Genomic DNA, 22,078 nt, shown 5'->3' with positions numbered 1-22,078 from the left:
CGAAGGAAGAGAAACACAGCCAGTACACCAGCTCCTAACCCTTTTCCACCTGCCTGGCCCGGAGGCGGTCAGTGGTGCTCCTGCAGCTTCGCGGGAGGCCACAGGACATCAGGGGCACGACAGAGCGAGGGCAAGTCACTGTCACTCCCAGTCCTTGTGCCGACGACGGGACACCCACGAAGAAACCCAGAATAGGCTTCCAGGTACTCTGCTAATCCCATCCCATTTTCCTTCCCATCCTCTTTCCCCCACGATGGTCGCCCTTAGGATTGTCCAGGCACATAAATCCCCACATCACCACCAGGCCCGCTGTGTACAGTTGCGTAGGCTGGGCACTGCACAACCCCAGACCACATGGGAATGGCTACCTTGGAGTCATCAGCAGCCCTGACCCCACTCCTCCCGACCCGGCTGAGGAGATGATTCATTTTGCTGGGCCAGGACTAGAATTGGGATGTCTGACCTCTAAAGAAAGAGGTGGAAGGTTATTAGCAATCTGCAGACCAGGTGATGCCTCCAATGGAATCAATTCCCTCAAATCGAGGTCAATACCCAATACTAGTCGAGGTCTAACACGGCACTAAGGGCGGAACGTGTGTCTGAACGGCCACAGTGGGAATGTGGACGTGATCAAGAGCTCGCAGAACGGGAGGCTTCTGAAATGGAGACATTTCCGCCTCTGAGAACAGAGAGGACGCCAACGGCACTGCTGGCACAGGTTACCGAAAAGGAGAAATAACGTTGGAGGCACAAGGTGGCCCAGGGACGGGGAGCTGAGCTTCCCCCCCCCAGTCTCAGAGCCACACTCGCTGCTCCTCCGGGCGGGCGAGGGCTAGGCCACGTGTGGTGCCTCAGGGGGCAGGTCAGAGACGTGTGTGCAGACCACATCCGCCTGGGGGAGAGGCCGCGAGGCTGGCTCCCGCTGGTGGGGCTCAGAGCCGATGGGCTTGGAGGAGGCTCCGGGATAGCTGCTTCCTGGCCCTCTTGCCCCGAGGCCATGGGACCGGGGCTTGTTATTAAAGGAGGCCCAATCACGCCTAAATGCTCCTTTTAAAGCCATAATAGGGCTGCATCAGAAACAAGACTTCTCACAAAACAATAAGCACTAAAAATAGACCGCAATTAGGAAAATTTCCACCAAAAAAAAAATCACTGCATCAGAAACTGTATAGTCTAACAGACAGGCCTTTAACTCCAAAAATACATTACAAAAGGTATCTAACAAATAGACGGTTCAAACAATGAGTCAGACCCCCACTGCGGCTGGCAGGAAACAGCCTGTTAGGCCCTTCTCTTCAGGACCCACCCCCCTCAAGGCTCCACATCACAGCCGCCAGCAAAGAGAGCATCTGTCCTTTTCTGTCACTCCCCAAACCTGTCTCGGTGGGCAAGGGTCTGCCAGACCCCTGCACAGCCCGGAGCGTGTGACGTTGCAGAGACAGACGCTCTGCACCCACCCACAGCGGGTCGGCGGTGTGGCCTGGAGGTCTGCTTAGAAGGGCCTGAGTGGCTGGGGCAGCAGGCGGACAGTTCCATTTGCTCAAAATCGGAGCCGCCTTTCTGCACGTCACTGCTGTCTCGTCTCTGAACTCACACGGGGCCTTTCGGGAGGTCTCGAGATGCCGCGTTTGTTTCCTGACTATTTTGGGGTGCTCCGTCCTTGGCGAGCTCCCACCTGTCGCCGGCCTGTCCCAGCGCCGCGGCCTTGCCTCCCGGGATGTGGAGTGGCACCTGTGTCCGGGCTCTGAGCCCGGCAGCAGTTAGAGTTGTGGCCCCCGCCCCGAGGGGACCCTGGCAGGAGCCCCCGCACTGTAACATGGACAGAGTCACGTGGACACACACCTCGTCTTCTCCTCCTCTCCAGCGTCCCCTCTGGAGTGGCAGCAGAAACAGGTAAACAGAGGAACATGTCAAAGTCATGCAAGATATGTAGATGGAAAAAAGAGAACAAGTGAAAGAGGAGGGTTATTACAGGCAGGAATGGAGCGGACAGAGAGACAGGGTGTGCGAGAGAAATTCATCTCCTCGGAGGCTGGGAGCCAAACAACAAGAGGACACCCACTTGCCTACAAGCATCTGAGCGTTGCCCTCGTCCCGGCTTCCCGGCAGAGCGGAGACTCCTCGCTCTAGCATCCTCAGTAACAGGTTCAGCTTCTCTCCCCCTCCCGAGCTCCCTCCGCCTCCCCAGGAAACGCAGCCACAGCAGACTGCTCCGGGGTACGAGGCAGGCCATTTCGGCCCCATTAGGGCTTTCGCTGCCCCCCACAAAGGATTCCACTTAAGACTCCCCCCAGTGCTGGTGGATTACAGTCTTTACTCAAACAGCAGGATCTGCTCTCTCTCCCGCTAGGGAGAAGGGCTGGGGGTGTCCCCCGTGTAGGAGAAGACGGAATTCGTTTTGTTAATGAGGAGACTGAGGCACTGAGAGGTTCAGAGACTTCCAAGTCCTATGACCGGTGGGGCCAATCAGGGACCCAGGATGGGGAGGGCTGCTCCCCTTTCCTGCCCAGCCACTGGACGCAGCGGGCGGCCACCTGTGCTCGCCGTGGCCAGAGAACTGAGCACCAGCCCCACGGCGTGGGTGTCCACCCCTCACCGCTGCCCCGTGCTCTTGACGTGGTTTACAAAAGGGGTCTCCTGAAGCAAGAAGCCCACCCTCGGGGAAGCTGGAGGGGCCGCTCAGGCTGCAGACCAGAGGGGGAGGTGAGAGAAGCGACCGCATGGCCCTGGACGGGAGCGCTCCAGAGCAGAGTCTGGCAGTGGCGGCCAGCCCTGTAGCCCGGGGTCCCGCTGCCGCGGGTCGTGCTCAGGATTCTGACTTGATACAGCGATAGGCAGTGGGTCGGAAGGCGTCCTGAGGGTTTTCGTCAGTGGGAGTTGCATTTTTAGGAGGGTCAGGCCAAGTCATGCCAGAGCCCAGGGCAGAAAGCGCTCATGCAAGCGGGGGCCCCCACGAAGCTGTGCGCCAGGACCCTTCAGGCAGCCTGCGGGGCGCGGGGCCAGACGGGGGTCGAGGAAGGAACACAGACGCGTCAGCTCGGCCGTTCTTCGGCTCTCCTCTTCAGAAACGAAACGAAAGCCAGTCCCTGGTCCTCTTCCCCAGGCAAACCGGCCCGGCCCTGGCTCCTACCTGGTCGTGGGAGACCGCTTCCTCCTCTCACAGTGGACGGCGTCAAAAAAGGCCGCGTTCCAGAACCTCAGCGCGTGCCTGTGAGACAGAGACCCCCATCAGGGCCCCGTGAGGGGAGGCGGGAAGGCAGCCTCGGCCCGTCTCGGGGATGAGGGAGTGGAGCTGCCCGCCACACCTGTATGAGCTACTGAGAGTCTCAGACAGGTGGAGCGGAGGAGAAAAAACAAGCACGTGGCTTTATCCTAAATGGAGGTGGTTCCCTGGGTCCTGACAGCATCTGTAGTCTCTCCCAGGAGCTGGGACAACCCTGAATTCTTCGGTCACAGCGGAAGCCGCTGCCGGCAGGACGCAGTCGAGGCCCTTTTCTGCTTCTCTGCTGCCCACTGAGGCTCCCAAGAGGAAGGGGGGCTCGGGGAGACCCGCTTTTCTAGAACAGGGTCCGTGACATAAATGGGGACCCGGCAGGGACAGGCCACAGGCAGAGAGGAAACATGTTTATGGGGACATGCAAGAAACATTCTTCTTAAAGACTGGGGGTCAGCAGACGACAGTGTGTGGGCTGGATCCATCACCACCTGTTCGTGTAAATCAGGTTTCATGGGGACAGAGCCACGCCCGCCCACTCGCCTGCCGTCTCTGGTGGGTTTTGCGCTGCAACAGCAGGGACCAGTGCTTGCCTGCCGAGCCTACCGCATCCTCCACCCGGCCCTCTGGGTGCTGAGGCCTGTTGCGGATGCCACGATAGCCACCAGGTCAAGCCCGGAGCAGCCGAGTGAGCCACTGGACGGGGCTCATGTGGCTGGTCAGCGTCCCCTCCTCCCTGCTTCTGCCTGAACCTAGCCTGGCTCAGGGCCTCCTTGTGAGGACATAAGATACGGCGATGGAGAGGCTTCGGGGGGACTCAAGCATCAGCGGTCATCCGCAGAGCAAGACAAGGGCACGATTTCCCGACCATTGGTCTCTCGTTTCAACCATACCTTCTTTTATATATATGTAATAGCTTTATTGGGATATAACTGACAGACCGTAAAACTCACTCTTTTAGGTGCACAATGCAGTGGCTTTTAGTACAATGACACAGCCGTGCAACCATCACCACTATCTAGCCCCAGGACATTTGCATCACCCCATAAGGAAACCCCCACACCCGTGAGGAGTCCCCCCCATCCCCACTTCCCTCAGCCCCCAGCAGCCACTTGTCTCCTTTGTCTCCAGGGGTCGCCTGTCCCAGACACTTGGTATCAGTGGCATCACACGCCGTGTGGGTCTTTTGCGTCTGGCTCCCTTCACCCAGCACGCTGTGGGTTCACCACGTGTGGCCTGTGTCTGATTCCCTTATATGGCTGAAAAATACTCCGTGGCACAAATAGACCACATTTTGGTTATCCATACATCAAATGTCCATGTAGAAGGACACTCGGGTTGACGCCCCCTTTGGCTATTACGAATGATCCTATTATGAACACACGTGCACGCGTTTTTGCTTGAGAGCCTGTGTTCGGTTCTTCCGAGTACAAACCTAGGAGTGGAACTGCGGGGTCACGGGGTAACTACGCCTAACCCAGCAAGGAGCTGCCAGACGGTTTTCCACAGCGGCTGCCCCATTTGACAACCCCCCCCAGCAACGCAGGAGGGTTCCGATTTCTCCACCTCCTGGCCAACACTTCTACGGTTCGTGCTGTTTATTTTGGCCAACCCCGCGGGCACGCGTGCCCGTCATTTCTGAGGGAGACGACGGTGCCAGCGGCTGCCGCCCCGCGGCTCAAGGGTGCCCTTACCAGATGGGCTGCTGCTTCAGGTGCGTGTACAGGTAGATTTTCTCGCCCTTCCTCTCCTCCTCCGGGCTGCCCACGGTCACTGCAGGAGGGTGGGGAGGTTGAGCGCGGCTCCAGTCGCACCCACACGTGGGCAAACCCCACAGCAACGCTCCCGGGACCACCGGCTCTCCCCACGGTCACAGAAGCGCGGCTGAAACTCCACGACAGCTTCTGTGTCGCCCGTGGCCAGCAGTGACACCCCTCCCACCGGTGATGAGGGATCCCTCCAGGGGCGGGGTCCCTGGAAGCACCTCCCTGCCCCGACCGCGACACTTCCCTTGCCTTCCCTGGATGAGGACCCACTTCCTGCACCCTCTCCCTGGAGAGGCGATTTCTCCACGGAAATTCACTAGGAAATTATAGACGGGAGCTGAGGGCAACTCGGGGATCATGTCCGGCAGCCCCTCGTGCTGGAGGCGGGTGGAGGCCTGGGACATTTGGGGACCTGCTTGCTGGTGTTGCTGGTTGGCGGGGCCGGGGTGACAGGGACCAGGTTGACAGGGACCGGCAGGCGCCCGCCGCCCGAGGGTGCTGGGGGCACTCACCCGTCTTCTGCGGCTTCTCCTTGGGCTTGCTGTCCTCTTCCCTTGGGGAGAGAAACCACAGCGGTGACAAAATGACCCGCCACCCTTTTTCAAATCAAAGAAACCGTTCCACACCGCTGAAAGGAGACTAAGTTCCAGAAGCGAGGAGACGAGGCGTTCAGGCTTCTTTGTGCCATTTCCTCTGAATCCAAGACTGCCTGGGCCAGAAGACGAATACAGCCAAGTCCCCCGGTTGTAACCAAGCCACCGGAGGCGACGGTGGGGACCACGGTGGCTGGCACAGGCACCGGGCCCAGGGCCCCTTTCTTTGTGGAAGTCGTAGTTTGAACGCTCCTGTTCTCAACGCCCGGAAGGCTCCCGCGTTCCTGTCCGCGGACTGCTTCTGGGGGACGGTCGTTTCTCGAGTCTCTACCTCGTTCCATTGACACAAGCTCTCACCAGTCAGAAGAGGACGGAGCGAGGGTCTGTAATTTCCCCCCGCCGACCGACAACTCCCACATGCTCCTCGTCAGCCCCAGGACACCCGGACCCACGGGGGACAGCCCTGCACGCCAGCACGTGGAAAGGCACGCGGAAACCATCGACGACACGGGGGCAGGGAGTCAAGCTGGGCTGGCGGCTGCGCTTCTCGGGAGCAGCTCTCGGGCCCCAAAGACCACCAAGGGCCAACGGATTCTCCCAGCACCAGGCCAGGGCCTCCCTGTCACCACAGCACGCGGGCTCACTGCGGCCTCTGCCGTTTGTCACATCGGCATGCCTGCCCCAGCCCGGGAGGGATGCACACCAGGCGGCACTTACTCATTTTTCCTGACCAGGGGTCCCTTCAGCTTGGTCTCCAGCCCCCCGAAGAAGCCTTTGACGTTCTCCGTCTTGGCTGACGTGTTCTTCAGCAGCCGCTCGGCGATGTCCTTCTTCTCCGCCAGCCAGCTGTTGGCGGACTTCAGGTAGGAGTCGATGCTCCCTGCGGGCTTCTCCTTGGCTTCTGACGGGAGCAGGTGCGGTTTACCTGGGAAGGGGAAGAGGTGGCAATCAGAGCCGTCTAGTGCAGGAGAAGCAACAGGGCAGAAAGAAACTCCCGTGGGCGTGCTCGGGCTGCCCGGGGGCGGCGGGGAGACCCCCTCCACCATTGCCAGACACGGGAAGCAAAAGGCTCCAAGATGCCCAGGAGAAGACCGGGGCCTGGCTCCTTCTGTCTAAGAGCAGTCATTAAGCACCTACTGTGTACAAGAAGTCAGCCCGGTGCGACAAGGGACTAAAGAAGAAACAGGCAAGGGTGGAGCCCCAGAGAAACATGAGGTCCATAAGGGAGGTGAGCACCGTACACACGGAGCGAGTGTGTAAAACAGAAAGTAACCGTGGTACGGAGGCCAAGGGTCAGGGGAGGACAGCAGACACCTCCCTGCGGTGGGAGGAGGCCTCCAGGAAGGAGGAGAGAGTGGAGGCAATACAGGGAGTGCCTCTCCAAGGGCTGAGTGTGGACCTAAGGCCAAGGCACCCCTCCACAGGTCAAAGGACCCCTACAGGCCAAGGTGCTGAGTGTCCCCTACTCGTCTAAGCTGCTCTGGGCACAGATCTGACCCAGACAAGCAGCGTCTAGTGGTTCTTTGAGAAGGAGGAGCCATAGGTTGGAGGAGGGGTCCCCCTCTGACCCACAGGCAACCGATGAGTGGCCCAGCCCGAAGGGCCTGCCCGGCAGCGGCCTGGCCTCGAGCTGAGGCAGCCAGACCAGCAACTGCCCACAGAACCGAGGGTGTGGAGAGGACGGGGCGCTGGGAGCGAGGAGAGGACGCTGCCAAGCTGCAGAGGATGGGGCCGCACCCCCAGAGCCACCGCAGGCATGAGGGAGGATGGAGGGGAGGCCGGGGCCGAGCTCCTGACCCAGGCCTGGTCCACGCGCAGGGCCCCAGCAACCTCGTCCTTACGGCGGCCTGAAGGAGTCTCTGTTGCGGCCCAAGGAGCCTAGCACAGGGAACCCTCAAGCTCCATGTACCAGAAAGTTCCAGTGGAACGAGCCAGAAGAGGGGTCGGAGCGTCAGGATAAACCTGCACTCTTCACAAAGGCACCTCCAGCCCACCCCTGGGGACATCATCCAGACTCAGATCCTGGTCTGCTAGGCCCCGCCTCTCCTCAACAGCCAACCTGTGTAAGATTTCGCTAAAACACAGAACTGATGTCCTCACAGCCTGCAATTCCTGTGTCTGCCAGGAGACGTCTGCCTCGTGTATTTGTTTTCTCATTTCCTAACAGCCGGGCGCTTTCCTTCGTACCGTGGGATACGGACCATGCCTTCTCCTCCTGTCTCAGGAATCCCACTCCTTGCTCATTCCCTCCCTAACATCAGCTTCTGCAGTTTTCTGGAAGCCTCAGCACTCTGCCTTTAGTGGGGCAGAAACCCGCCCTGGCTGCCGTGTTCTAAGCCGACAAGCCCTGAGTTCGCAGCCCGCGTGCCGTGCGGGCCCCGTCTTACCGACGTGGTAAAACGTGAAGCACATGGTCATGAGGTTCCTGGCGGGCCCGAAGTCATCCATCTGGTGGCACCTGGAAGCAGAAGCAGGCTGAGTGGCCACAGAATCGTCCCACCCATGTGCCCACCACAAGTTCACGAAACGAGACGAGAACACTGGATAAACGCGTCTACACGAATACGTCACTCCCCGGACGCCATGCAGGAGAAGCAACAAAGATAACCGCCCTCGGTGCAGTCAGGCCACAGCCGGGGCCCGGGGCTCACTCTGGGCGGGAGGAGCTCACGGTCCACCAGCCCGGCCTCCTTCACCTTCAAGGTGGAACAGCCAAGGCCCTGGAAGCTCAGCCCTACACGCGGGAGCCACGCCAAGACTGGAAGACGGGCCTCAGGACTCAGGCCAAAACAGTGGCCCCGGGCCACGCGGCCTCCCGCCCCTACTTTGTGGGAATTAGCAGTGAGTTAGAGGATATTCTCCCGTCAGCGGGTCTTAGACCTGGGCTACATCAGAACCACGTGGAGGGCGTATTAAGCTGTGGGTTGCGGGGCCCACCCCCAGAGTCTCTTGTTGAGCAGGTCAGGGGCAGGGGCTGAGAACATGCATTTTTTTTAAGGTATGCTTTTTTCTTTTTCATTTTTGGTGAGGAAGATTGGCCCTGAGTGAAAATCTGTTGCCAATCTTCCTCTTTTTTTTCTCCTGAAAGCCCCAGCACATGGTTGTATATCCTTGCTGTAGGTTCTTCTAGTTCCCCTATGTGAGATGCCACCTCAGCAAGGCTCGATGAGCAGTGCGTAGGTCCATGCCCAGGATCGGAACCAGCAAACCCTGGGCCACTGAAGTGGAGCGCATGAACTTAACCACTCAGCCACGGGGCGGCCCCGAGAACACGCATTTTTAACAAACTACCTTGTGAGGCTGATGTTCGGATGCTCCCGGCCCGGGGACAGCACTTTGAGAATCACTGGGAATGTGAATACCGACCTACCCTACGTCCTTCACTGACGCTCACACTAAATGCTTATATACCAGAGCCTTTTATGTACTAACAAAGGCCCTGTAAGTGTGAAGGATTATACTCTTATAGTAAGATCATGAGACACACATAGATCTAGCAGACAAAAGGGGGGGCTTCAAAGAGGGCCTGTCTGCCACCAGGAATCTGCACAGTTATGGCTGCAAAAGCAACGATGATGTCCACTGCAGCACTGGGGATCAGAGAAGGTGAAGAGGAGGCATCGAAATGCCCGTCCGTAGGGCACAAGCTGAAGAAACGACGGTGCATTTGTATGTTAGAATACCACAGAGCCGTTACAAATCAGAGCTGTACAAAAACATAATGCCTTTTCTGGAAAAATATATGCGTGCTGGTACGGGCATCATTAGAGTGGTTAGCAATGGGAGAGGGACCAACAGTGAGAGACCAGAGAGTGAAGGACGCTCTCCTTTTCACGCGAGGCTGCTGTGCCCTGCGATCCTGTTCTCTTTTCTGTTTAGTTTTTAGCCTTGGACCAGTACTACATAAAAAGACATCAACAGAAATTATTTAGACAGTGGGATTAGGGCCATTTTTGTTTATCTTACTATAAAAATAATATAATAAATTTAAAGAACTAAAGCACGAATAAAACCATAAAAGACTAAATAAAAAGTAAAAACTAAAGACACTAATAAACTAAAAATCGTAAAACTCATAAATTTTAATAAATATTTCAACAATATTGTGTGTTTTTTTGCAGCCATACAAAAATATATACGCTCACGGACAAAATGATGGGAAGATTTTGTGTTTTGGAACTTGAATTTAATTTTTCCCCCAAACTTGTTTATTTAGGGAAAAATTCAAAGGAAATGGAGAATTAGATAAACATGTTACCAAGGGGGGCAGGTGCAATCTACGTAAGACAGGGATTCACGAAAATTCCTATAGACACGAATGTCTGGAAGCTGAAGCGTCCTCTCAGGGCAGAGAGCGCGCTGACACACGACAACCCGGGGGCCTGCTTTAAACCACCTCCGACTGGATCCCGGCTTAGTGCGTGGCACCTGTGGCCTTCCTCAGCGACGGTTTCTCCTCCCTCCACCCTCGCCTGCTCCCAGACCCAGAAGCCCCCCGTGGGAGCATATCCTGAACTTGGGATATTCTGAGCAAGTGCAGGAGAAATAGGAACCCTCCTCTTTTTTGGTAGTTTTCCTCCAGCATGTGTCCCATGTTCGTGGTGGAGTAGAGAAAGGTGAGAGACACCAAGACACGGAAGAATTAGGGTTCAAGAGAGCAGCTACATTTCTGTTGGAGAAGGAGGGGCGGGACAAGTAAAGGAGGGTTTTCAGGCCTGGAAGGACAAAACGGACACAGCGATGTGGGGACGTGGGGTTGTGGCCGTGGTATAAGCCACGGGCCCGATCTGCTTCAAGGCCACACTGAGGAGCTGGGGGCCCGGGCCGAGAACGAAGGCTGCTCGGCTTCCCCAGGCAGAGCTGCGCCCCTCCCTTTCACACTGCGGAGGGCACGAGGCCCGCTCCGATGCGAGCCCCAGACGTGTGAAGCGGGTCTGGCAGCCCTACAGCCACGGGGCCTCAGGAGGAGAGAGCCCTTGAGTCCGGCGGCCCGCCGCCCGCAGCTGCAGGGAGGCAGCGAGGCGCCCTTGCCACCAGCCACACTGTCTCAGGCCTTCTGTGACGCGCGGCTCCAGCAGCGCCTCCTCGGCACTCGGGGCCCGCTCTGCCCTCCGGTCGCGTCATTAAGGGGGCGGTCCCCTAGTCGGAAGCTCTTCCCACAGGAACTCAGGAAAGCTCCACGTCTCAGCTGGAGGAGGGCAGGGCCGAACTGTGTACTCACAGCCCGTCCCCAGGACCCGCCTGGAGGAATCCACTCACACCGGCTGGGGTCCTCTCATCCCCATGGCCATGCAAGGACCGCCACCTCCCCGGGGGAGATGCTGGTCACAACTTCTCCATTTAGCCCACGCTGGGCCTACCAGAGCGATTTCGAGCTGATGACTCGTGTGGCGGTGGCTCCCTACTGGGTTATTCCGGGCGGGAAAGATAAGGAAGACAAGCCCGTCAGGACGAAGGCTTTGAGTGACAGCGTTACTTACTCGAACAGGACCACGGCGAAAGACTGCACCAGGCGGTAGAAGGTCGGCTCGGAGACACACTTGGAGTTGCAGCGCTGTCACGAGAGGGCAGACGTGTCATCAGGCAACCAGAGCTCAGCGAGGCTGGGGGCTTCCCACGCGGAGCGTCCCTACACACAGGCAGCTGGGAGGCAAGCCCAGGACAGCCGCAGCCCCCCTGCTCCATGGGAACCAGGCCCCAGCGGGTGCCGGCACCGGCACACGGCCATCACTTGGGGAGCAAAGGCGGATGGTTTCCCGCGTCTCCTTAGGAGATGTAACCACGAGGAGCTGCTCCCACTCACCCACACACGGAACAGGGTGGAGGGACGAAACCCCCAGACGACAGCACGGGCCATTTCTGGATTGTAGATTTACGAATAGTTTCTCTATTTTTGCTTATCTGCATTTTCTAATTTTTCTTTGAAGAATAAATTACTTGCGACAAAAATACTTTAAAAACTAAGAACTTAAGCCGCTTTACAGAAAAAAAAAAAAAGAACCTACTGGATATTTATAAAGCTTAATTCTTTTCTGAACTTACACGGCCGTCACTGTCTTGAATATGTTACTGAATACGTGGGTTATTTAATGAAAACGTGCATGGACATGGCCCACATGCTTGCTTTTAAAAAACTAACTTTTCTGGAACTTTTCTGTGGTCAGCAGACCAGGTTGCTCACTCACTCCTTTCTAGTGGGGCATCCAGAGGAGCTCCTCCCACTGCCCACTATCCCGATAGGCTTTTCTGGAATATCTTCAGACAAGCTTCACTTTGTTTTCTGTAGGGTCACCTCCCGTGACTCTTTGCTCCAGACTAGACGAGTCAGGAGACAGTGAGTCTGTGACCCGCCGCCAGCCCCTGCCGTCACCGGCTCACCTGGGCGCTCACGTAGCGCGCAAACCACTCCCGGCCTTTCCCATTGTCGCTGCTGCAGTACTCGCCAAACTTGGCCTTCTCCTCCTGGTCCAACTCCTCCCTGAGCGAAAGAGCGGAGGGAAAAAACAGAGAAAGCTGTCAATCCTCTGGAGCAAAAAGGATGCAGTAGTGGGAAGAGGAAAGGGACTAAGTCCTGCACCCCAGCCGAGGGCCGACGCCTGACTTAGAGCAGCTCAGCCCAGCCTCCAGGCAACCCTGCAAGGAAGTGGTACTATTTCTAGTTCAAGGACAAGGAGACTGGCTCGGAGGATCCGATACAGCTGGGGAGACGCGAACGGGAGCTCCGTGCAGACCGCCTGGCTCCCGGAGCATGCTGTTCCTTCCACGGCTCTCCCGCCTGCACTAACACGGGACGTGACCCTCCGAGGGCTCGGTCCTCCAGCTCCTCTTCTCACCAATCTTCGGTGCTGAAGTGAGCGTGGAACCACCCCCTGAATTCACGCAATTCAGCCCAATCTGCTCAGTCCCAGCAGGACACACTGAGGCCAAGGAACCCCGAGGGGCCTGATGCCACCTGTGGCCTGTGGGAAGGAGGGCGCGGTTGCTGGTTCCACCGTGCATCCAAAGAGCCACTGCTTACGTCTCCGAAGGTCCCCAGCTGTGTGTGAGGGTGGGGACCGGGGGACCCCAGACACGGGGGTCGCCCCCACCAGGGTGGACAACATGCTCACCTGGTCTCAAACCACCTCTGATCACCCTTCTTGGGGGGCCAGCACTTGACCCCAAATTCAACAACTGAAAAAACGAAGCAGAAGGCTCAAGATCGATGGACTTGTGCATTTCATTTATTTAAGGTTTTGTAGAAAACATCTTGGTCTCATTTATCCCAAAATACCAACACCAGATGAAATATGGGAATTTGCCAGCCACTGGCAGTGATTTTTGGAACGCTTCTGAGAAGGCATGCAACTCCGTCGTGCACGTTCCATGTTGCCAACAGGCTGCCGCAAACGTAGGCTGGACTTCCTGGCAAATTAGCAAGCTTCTGGGCTTTCTCGCCTTCCATTAACCGGGCGTGCTGAGAGGAGGCTGACTGCATTCAGCGTTAGTCAAACCGAACAAGCAGGAAGCCACATCCACTGCTCTCCCAGAACGCATTCAAAAACATAAATGCGTTTTTGGGCAGTCAAATATTTTGGATTATCATAGTCATCTTTCCTTTTTTAACCACGTGGAAATCTGAGGCACACCTGAAAAACCAGTTTGCAAACAAGGGACCTAAGTCACAGCAGAAAATACAGTCGTGTGTCGCTTAACAACGGGGACACGTTCCGAGAAACGCGTCGTGAGGTGATTTCGTCCTTGTGCGAACATCAGAGAGTGTACTCACACAAACGTAGATGGCACAGCCTTCTACACACCCAGGCTATGTGGTACTCATCTCATGGGACCACCATCGAACATGCGGTCCGTCCTGGACCAAAATGTCATTCTGCAGCACGTGACAGTAAGGGACTCTTTGCACAGCGTCAACAGGCAGAAATTCTTAGCGCTTCAATGAAACTTGAAAAGCATCGCTTCAGCCAGCGCTCCTCAGACTGTCTCGAGGCCTTGTTACAATGCAAGCGGGTCTGGGGGCCCAGACTCTGCATCTCTCACAGGCTCTGGTGATGCTGATGCTGCGGGTCCGCACATGACAATCTGAGTAGCAAGACCTCCAGCATTTAAGGTGCTGCTGTGAATGATGCGAGACCAGCAGTCGACCCCTGGAACCCGTGAATCGGGGTTTGTACGCGTCCCGGTCCCCAGCTGAGATACTGACGCATGAAGGCGGGAGAGCCAGAGGGCTTTCCACAGACTCTCTCTCCTCAGTCTGCGTTCTCACTCCATCCGCTTCCTGCTGCTCCACCCGTCAACCCGCCTGATCCACCTCTTCAAGGACCACAAAAGAAAGGCCAGAAAGAGGCGCCAGGAAGGGTCCCCATCCCAGCAGTGGCTTAAGGCTCAGCTGCCCATGAGCATCCCAGGGAGCACAGGTAACTAAAACCTTCTTGTCTTATGTTGTCCCTAAATTTTTTTTTTTTTGAGGAAGATTAGCCCTGAGCTAACATCTGCTGCCAATCCTCCTCTTTTTGCTGAGGAAGACTGGCCCTGAGCTAACATCCGTGCCCATCTTCCTCTACTTTATATGTGGGACGCCTACCACAGCATGGCGTGCCAAGCGGTGCCACGTCCACACCCAGGATCCGAACCAGTGAACCCCAGGCCTCCGAAGTGGAACGTGCGCACTTAACCACTGCGCCACCGGGCCAGCCCCTATTGTCCCTAAATTTAATGCCAGCTGATAACTGCAGCCCCCTAGCCCAGTACGACCCCAACACCAGATGCCAATGAGTAGCTAATCTGAAAGCGCTCAGATGCTGCGGAGGCAAAACTAGCGTCTTGGGTTCAGCAACGACGAGGTGGCAGTGTCAGTGGGGTGGTCGGAGCAGCAGGTGGGAGGGAGGAGGTGACGAAAATTCCCCACATAACTATGTGCCGCCCGGGTGGGGATGAGAACCTCCGAGGTGGCCCATCACTGGCTGGTGAGGGACCGGAAGCCCTGGCCCCAGGTGATGTCCTCTAAGGACGGAGACGAAAGCACAGAGCCGGGCCGGGAGCTTACCCTCCAGAGAAAATCTTCTCCACGTAGCTGCGCATGAACTCCCTGAGCTCCAGGGTCTCCTCGTCCTGGGCCGACTCGGTGCTTTGGGTGGACGAGAAGGACTCGTTGGAGGAGGAGCGGCGGTACTGGTCCCAGGGTGGGTGTGAGGGCGACTCGCCCATGTCGTTCTCGCTGTCCGCCGACTCCGTGGTCTCACTCTCGGACGCGCCGTCGCCCTGGGAGCCGTCCCCATCCTGCAGCTTTGGAGGCAGGGCCTCCAGGGGCGAGGAGGCGGGTGGCTCAGTCCCGAAGTCAATCAGTGAGCCCACGGGGACCTCAGGGGCCTCCATGGCTCAGGTGGGCTGCCGAGGAGGATGCCAGGTGGGGAGGCCGCGGCACTGGCTTCTCTGATGTGTCAGCGGGAGCCCGAGGCCAGGGGGGAGCCCGGCAAGGGCATCTGAGTTGCTGGGGAGCCGCTGGCCACCAAGAAGGAGCTCACGTGGCCCTAAGGCATCTGCAATGGAAGCACAGACACACACGTGTTGTCACCATGAGAGCTACTCCTCGCGCAAGGGGAACTCAGCACCGAGAATCCAGACTTAATGAATCAACCAGGTCACAGATTCCTTGTAGAGAATAGGTTCCAAGCTTCCAGAATCTGGGACATCTCTACACTGATGTCATTTTCCTACTGTCCACTTTCTGTTGAACACCTGGTATGCGGTAGGCACTCAGCAAATATTGGTTGAACAAACGAACAAATCAACACCAACGATCAGGATTTCTCCAAACTAAACAAACAGGCGTCAAGGGTACTGCACGTGCTGGCCCTCTCCCCGCCTCAGCCTGCCAGACGGAGGCCAACGAACGAAAGGGCTGACTCCGTCCAGGCTGGAAATGGAAAATCACCAGGCACGCACCTGCTGGCTGGCTGTCATTGGGATCAGCGGCTACGGAAGACGGGAAAATCTGTCTACGCTAAGCACGTGGGCCCCTCACCTCCGGGACTCGTATCTCTTCCTTCCCGGGCTCCTTTCTTAGCGTTCTTCCACACCAGACCCAGAGCCTCCCCAGGCCGGCAGACATATGTCCCTTCCCGTCATCCCTCTCTAACCGTCCGATGGTTTCCAAGCGGCATTTGCCGTCTGGAGCCAACCTCCCCTTCCTGCCCCTTTCCCTGCATTCCGGCCACCCTGGATGATGGCATTCACCTTCTGGTGTATGTTCCTTATGCTCGTTAGCCGGGCGGTCCTCTCCCTTCTCCCTGCATGCCTTCTTCCTTCCCCATCCCCCAGGGTTCCCTCCATCCCTCACCACCTGGCTTAGTACCACCTCTGCCGAGACGCTTCACTCCACCCTATTCAAGACTGTTGCCCGCTTCCTCGGGGGGCCGCTGGCATTTTATTTACACTCATTTATAATTCTGCTTGTTTGACAGGCACACATCAGTATTTTTAATCCCCTGGAGGGTGGACCATGCTTTAGCCGACTTTGCAGCAATCCTCGTGCCCAGTGCAGAGTCCTGACTAAGCGTTCACTGCATGTCTGCTGAATGGACGGACAGACCTGACCGTGAACGTGCCCGATGAGCTGGGCTCAGTGATGTGGGCGACACAGCAGCAGAGGTGGGGTCAGAATCTTCGCTTCTAGACCAGATCTCCTGACGGCCAGTTCAGGGGTCACCTGCCAGTCCTGGGGTGACCCTCCCCCGACAGAGACGAGCGGCAGACAGCTGAGCAGGCGGTCAAAGCCCTCTTGATGCGCCAGCTCCTCCAGGCCAGAGCATGTCTTGAGCTGGGGCCACGTCCCTCTCTCACCCTCTGCAGACCCCCAAGATCTAGGACAACACCTGGTGGACAGGTGGCTGCTGACGTCGTGAATCTAATGTGCCTTCTGAGAGTAATTCAATATCAAAACTGCACTGGCTCCCTGCGAAGAGCTTAATGTTCACGAATCGATTATGGGTTCCTCCAAATTCCCCAGCCCAGCATATTTTTAAATGCCCTGAGTCAGGAAGATGGAACAGCTGGCTCTGAGTCATCGGAGTGGCAGTGGCTCCCCCTTCAGCAGCGTCAGTCCTACAAAGCTGGCCTTGGTTCAGAAAAGAGAAGGGGGAACCTCAGCTCTAAAGATCTTTCTGGGCCCGGAGAGCACCAGGGGCTCTGGGAGCTCAGGCGGCAGCACACCACGGCTCAGAGAGCTCGAGGTACGGAGCGCTGGCCGGGCACAAGCCATGTCCCGAGCCGTGGCCTCTGCTCTCTGGGCTGTGTCCCCATCTGAGACATCCAGGTCGGGTTAGATCTCTAAGGTCCTTCTGACAACCACGTTCTCAGACTCTCCAGAGAAGAGAAAGTCACACCTATGATAACACGCCTGATCTTAAAAATGGAAAATCACACACCAGGAAAAGGTTTGCAGTCACTGAGATAGGAAAATTGAGCCAATCCTATCTCTATTATAAATTCACCCAAATCCAACAGAAAAATCTATATTCTAATAGACATACAGACTACTCGAATAGGCAAGGTGCACAGGAGGAAATACCACTATTAAATGCTTAGACAACTCTTCAACACATACTATAACCACACACATGGAAAGGCAAATTAAAAGTTAGGTACCATCTTATACTACTAAATCAGCAAAAACGTAAAAATTATAATCCAAATGCTGATAAGTTACAATAAACCTAACATTCTCCAACAATCCTGGCAGTGGCGATAAGTAAGTAGCGATAAGACTCTAGAAAGCAATTTCTATAATTCCCATTTTTCTCTCCTCTCATCCAGGAATTCACATGCCTGCAATTTACCCTAAGAAAAACAATTCAAAACACTCAAACACAGTTATGTGGAGAAAAATGCTGACTGCAACAGTATTTCTAAATGTGATAAACTGGGGGGAAAAAATCTAAATATTGTAAAATGGCAAAAAATTCTAACAATTTGATGCCATAGTAATCAGTGTATATGATGAACTGGAAACCAATTAGAACATCAGTGAATGACGTTCACTTTATAGTTAAATAAACAAAATACTCTACAGTCAACGAATATTTACTGAATCCTACTGCATGCCATCCTCTGTTCTGGGCACTGGGGATACTGAAGTGAGTGAATTTTAATTTTACTATAATTATAATGATGTACACACATGAAAAAGGACTGGAAAGGAAGAGAGAAGCGTATCACAGTGATGGCAATTTCTCCTTCTTATTTTTTCTTTATCCTAACACTGCAGTTTGCGATAAATAAGAGTTCAGAGGGAAAAGGAGACAAGTCACATGTCATGAAACATCGCCAGCGGTCTCTTCACCGGAGCAGAACGGCTGCAGCATGAGGTGCAGATCAGGCCGAATCATTGTGGCTATTTTGGGTCCAGCCTGAGGGCCCTTGGAGGCTGTGAGAAGCTCTCCCAGCGCCTCCCTAGCTCGGAAATTCTGGGAGTCATGAGTCATCCTATCCCAGAAGCCTCCTCCATGGGCTCAGGAAGGGGGGGCCGAGCGACAGGGACAGGCACAAAGTGAGAGGCCTAGTGCAGTAGGGGAGGAAGCAGAAGGGGCAGGAGGGCCCGGTCTGGGGCCCGGGCCTGTGCAGAGCAGCATGCTGTGACCCATGCCAGCGCCCCCTCAGCCCAGGGATCCCATCCCTCTGGAGAGAAGACAGGGGCGCTAAGCCCGGTCATGAAGCTAAGACGCCAGGGTGGAGCGGTGTCTGTGGTAAGGGCCTCGGAAGCAATCCCACCCTCTTCCTCCAGGAAGCAAGCAATCCCGGCCTCGGTGTAGGCCAAGGTGCCGGTTGGCCAGAACAAGCAGGATCGCCTCACGTGACTGCCCGGGTTCTACCAGCCGGGGGACACAGGGAAGTGGGCCCGGCAGGGACCGACCACACTGTCCCCACTCAGGGCCAGCCAGGTGCTGCCACTCAGGATGGCGGGCCCAGGGGGACCAGATCTAAAGAACTTCCCAAAGAACGCTGACGTCTTCTGCGTGAAACCTTCCAATTCCTCAACACTGGCAACTAATTGAAATCGACCGCAAAACCCTCGTGGGCCACAGAAAACACACCTACGGATTGCACCTCAATGCCCTGCTCTGTTCTACACACAAGGAGGCTCCCCGCAGACTCCGAGACTCGGGGCTTTAAATCGAGAGCGCAGATACTAAAAGGGCTTTTCCGCAGACTTGGAGCAGAACGAGCCTTGCCACAACTGCACTTTCACAATTCACCTCCTAGGCCCTACGGCAGAAGCTTCCACCGGCCAACTCAGGCTGAAATTCTAGGTCACCCTATCACTTCTGATGGCCTTGACCACCCATTCATTTCCACAAATGTTTACTGAGCAGCTACTATGCATAAAACCATACGGAGCATCTGGGGAGGTGTGTGTGTGGGGGGGTGTGTGCTGGAGGGTGAGGCGAGGGTATGAGACAGTTAATAAAATCAAAACCCAAACACCTTCAGCGGCACTGAGTGCTGCAGGGTGACATCCCTGAGTGCTGGGAGGGGGCTTCTGCGGACTGGGGTCAGGGAGGCGGACGTCTGAGCTGAGATGGAAGGAGGGTCTTCTGAGCAGAGGACAGTGGTCTGGGCAGAGGGAACAGCCCGCACAGAGGCCCGAGGCAGCGATGGCTTTGGAACGTTCAGGAACCGGGAAGGCTGGTGAGGTGGAGACGGCTGCTCATGGGGAAGAGGTGGGCCAGGCGGGCCGGGCCACACCTCCCAGGAGGGTTTGTCGTCACAGCGGGAGCCTGGATTGTGTTCTAAAGCCGAGGGGGCGGATGGAGCCTGAGCACAGGCAGCGTATGGAGAATAGGACACAGGCAAGGGGGCCAGTGGAGGCGGGCTGTGGTGCTCACATTCTGGGGGGGGGGGTTTCCTGACTTCCTGCCGCCAGCTGCTCCCCCACCCCACTTCTCCCCACCCCACTTCCCCCCAGCCTTTTCCCGCCACGGCGCCCGGCTGCAGAAGGAACTCGGAAGGAGATTGCCTCCCTTCCGCGGCTGCTCAGCCGCATCCCCACCCGGCTTTGCTCAAACTCTGATTTCCCCAACGCTCAGGGCCACCAGAGTTAGGATTCTCTAGCAGGTCGGCCTTGAGCAACCGGATGAGGTTCCCTGGGGGAGAATCCGGAACTTTCTGTAACTCTGCCCCTTGCCATCGACCTCAGGTGGCTCCCGTTTGGGGTCCCCAAGAACCATTGAACATGCTGTTCCTCCCACAAAAAGAAGAGACCTCGAAACCTCGCTGGAGCAGCGCACACAGCACATGCTGGCTCCCAGTGACATCCGTTGAGCTTGGCTTACACTCGCCACATTGCTGAACCGAGGCTGGGAGAGGCCAGGCGGGGCACCGCTCACAGCCAAGAAGTGACGGAGCACAGAACCCAACACAGGCCGCCTGCAAAGCCCGTGCCCTTGCTCACTATGTTGCCCCACAGTGACCTGTCTGATGCTCTCCCGGGACACACGTCCAGAAGGGCTGCTCATTAAGGCTGAGAGGGTACTGCCAGTGTACCCTCTCCAAAGTCTGCACTGGGGCCCTGCACATGGGTGGGTTTCACACCTGCACCTTCCTTCCAACTCTAAGGCCAAAACACCGCCCACCCCAAATCCCTAAGTCAGATCCCCTCACTCTCGGTTTCAGGAAGAGCAGGTCCACGCTGCAGACGAGGACACGGGGACCCAGCCGTGCCTCTGGGGGGCCAGGACTCCCCTCCCCGCAGCTTCTGACTAAGGCATCTGGTTTGAGGACTCTGCCTGATGACTCTCCAAAGAAAACCCAGCCCCCTTCCTTGAGTTCCAGCTCCACCCAGACTCAGACTGGGAAAACCATCTAAATGTGCTACTTTCCTATTTTTGAAAGCATGAGTTTGAATCTTTGATTTCCCTAATCGTCTGGGTCAAAGGTCCCTCGCAGACCTCTCTATTTTGAGCCTTCTCCAACCACCACTTGAACGTCAGCTGCTGGGGCCTCATGTGAAGCAGTGAGCAAAGCTCCCGTACGTCCACCTTGCCCGGCCTACAGGTGGCGGAGGCCAGCGAGGACGATGGGGCTGAACTGCACACACACAGCGATGCACTGCGGGAGACCACCCTTAAGGCTCCAGTTCATGACGCTGTGAGCACCAGCTGACCCCGAGCGAAGGTGCTGCCCAAGCGGAGAGGTCTTAGGTGGGAAGCAGAGCGTTAGTAACTCTCCCCCACCGTCATCGGACTCATGTTAACACAGACTTAACCCCCAGAGGGCAGTTCACTGCCTGCACAGGGCGCCCTGCTTCATTCGCGCAGCCTTCTTTGACCAGCACAGCCGCGGCTCAACTGAACGCCCTCTGTGGCTTTGCAGTAAAGGTCATTCAGAAAACACGCCCAAAGAAGCCAAGACAAGTCTTTCTGTCTCTGCGGTTGTGGCCACAGGTGTCCTGAAGTGCCTGACTCTGCAGGACCAGTGACAGAGGGAAGGGTCAGAGTGACCGCTAAGGAGGCCAACGACCCTTAGCCTGTCCAGGAATGGGCCCAGGGCTCAGGCAGGCACAGACTTCGGGTCTGATGGCATCGTCTCAGCTGGACCATCCTAAAGACCCCCAGAACCTACGAATATGTCACCTTACTGGCAAAGGGACTTTGCAGACGTGATCAAGTGCAGGGCCTTGAGACGGGGAGATGATCGTGGGTGACCCGGGTGGGCCCAACATGATCACAAGAGTCCTTGTAAGAGGGAGGCGGGATGATGCTACGATGCTGGCTTTGAAGGTGGAGGATGAGGCCACGAGCCAAGGAATGTGCGTGGTCTCCAGAAGCTGGAAGACGCAAGGGAGTAAAATTCTCCTCTGGGGGCTCCAGAAGGAACCAGCCCTGCTGACACCCTGGCATCAGCCCCGTGAGGCTGATTTTGGACTTCTGCTCCTGAGACTGTAAGACAGTAAATGTGTGTTGTTTTAAGCCACTGAGTTTGTGGCGACTTGTTGAAGCAGCCACGGGAACCGAATACTGACAGCTAGGATGTTGTTAGGACATAAATCCTCAAGTTGTTTGGATAATCGGGGATTGTTCTGGCTAGGGGTGCCAGAAAAAATGACAGACACTACGATGCCATGAAAGCTTGGGATCCTCTGGCCTAGAAAGGAGGCCCCGGTGGAGGGGGGCGGGGGGGTCCCATGCCCAATACATCCCTTCTCTGACACAGGAGCTTGGAGCCCGACGCAGGACTTCCCGTCCATTCCTGTTACATGGACTCTCCCCAGCACTCGGTCGAGCTCGTGGAGGTCATTTAGTTGTCATTTCCCTTTACTATAAACGTGTCGTTGGAGCAAGGTCTGGAAACAGAAGGGCGAAACCCCTTGATCCCACCACGCCGACAACATCTCCTCTCCATTTGTGTGTCTGCCCTTCTAGTCTGTGTCAATAGGCAAAAGCTTTTTTACCATTTCAACACGGAGAGAAACCTGAATGCCTCTTTTGCACCCAGCTAGCGTCCACCCTCTT

General features: G+C 56.4%; 1 protein-coding gene across 4 annotated transcripts in view; it reads right to left on the bottom strand.

The window, feature by feature from the left end:
• KIAA0513 overlaps positions 1 to 22,078 on the bottom strand; it is a 55,553-nt gene that overhangs the window by 5,689 nt on the left and 27,786 nt on the right. For 2 of the 4 annotated variants that reach the window (XM_023637431.2, XM_070262127.1), the window contains exons 2-10: positions 14,617 to 15,109; positions 11,952 to 12,051; positions 11,054 to 11,127; positions 7,961 to 8,031; positions 6,291 to 6,498; positions 5,493 to 5,533; positions 4,909 to 4,987; positions 3,131 to 3,208; positions 1,843 to 1,872 (exon numbers count right to left, since the gene is read on the bottom strand). In XM_023637431.2, the coding sequence (XP_023493199.1) occupies positions 1,843 to 1,872; positions 3,131 to 3,208; positions 4,909 to 4,987; positions 5,493 to 5,533; positions 6,291 to 6,498; positions 7,961 to 8,031; positions 11,054 to 11,127; positions 11,952 to 12,051; positions 14,617 to 14,945 (1,010 nt within the window). In that variant the 5' untranslated portion in view covers positions 14,946 to 15,109. The remainder of the gene's footprint in view (positions 1 to 1,842; positions 1,873 to 3,130; positions 3,209 to 4,908; positions 4,988 to 5,492; positions 5,534 to 6,290; positions 6,499 to 7,960; positions 8,032 to 11,053; positions 11,128 to 11,951; positions 12,052 to 14,616; positions 15,110 to 22,078) is intronic. The other 2 variants (XM_023637432.2, XM_070262128.1) reach the window with 1 other exon arrangement.

The sequence above is a fragment of the Equus caballus genome, chromosome 3 (genome assembly GCF_041296265.1).
Source record: "Equus caballus isolate H_3958 breed thoroughbred chromosome 3, TB-T2T, whole genome shotgun sequence".
In the NCBI taxonomy this organism is placed as follows: Eukaryota; Metazoa; Chordata; class Mammalia; order Perissodactyla; family Equidae; genus Equus; species Equus caballus.
This window is presented reverse-complemented; position numbering and strand designations above follow the sequence as displayed.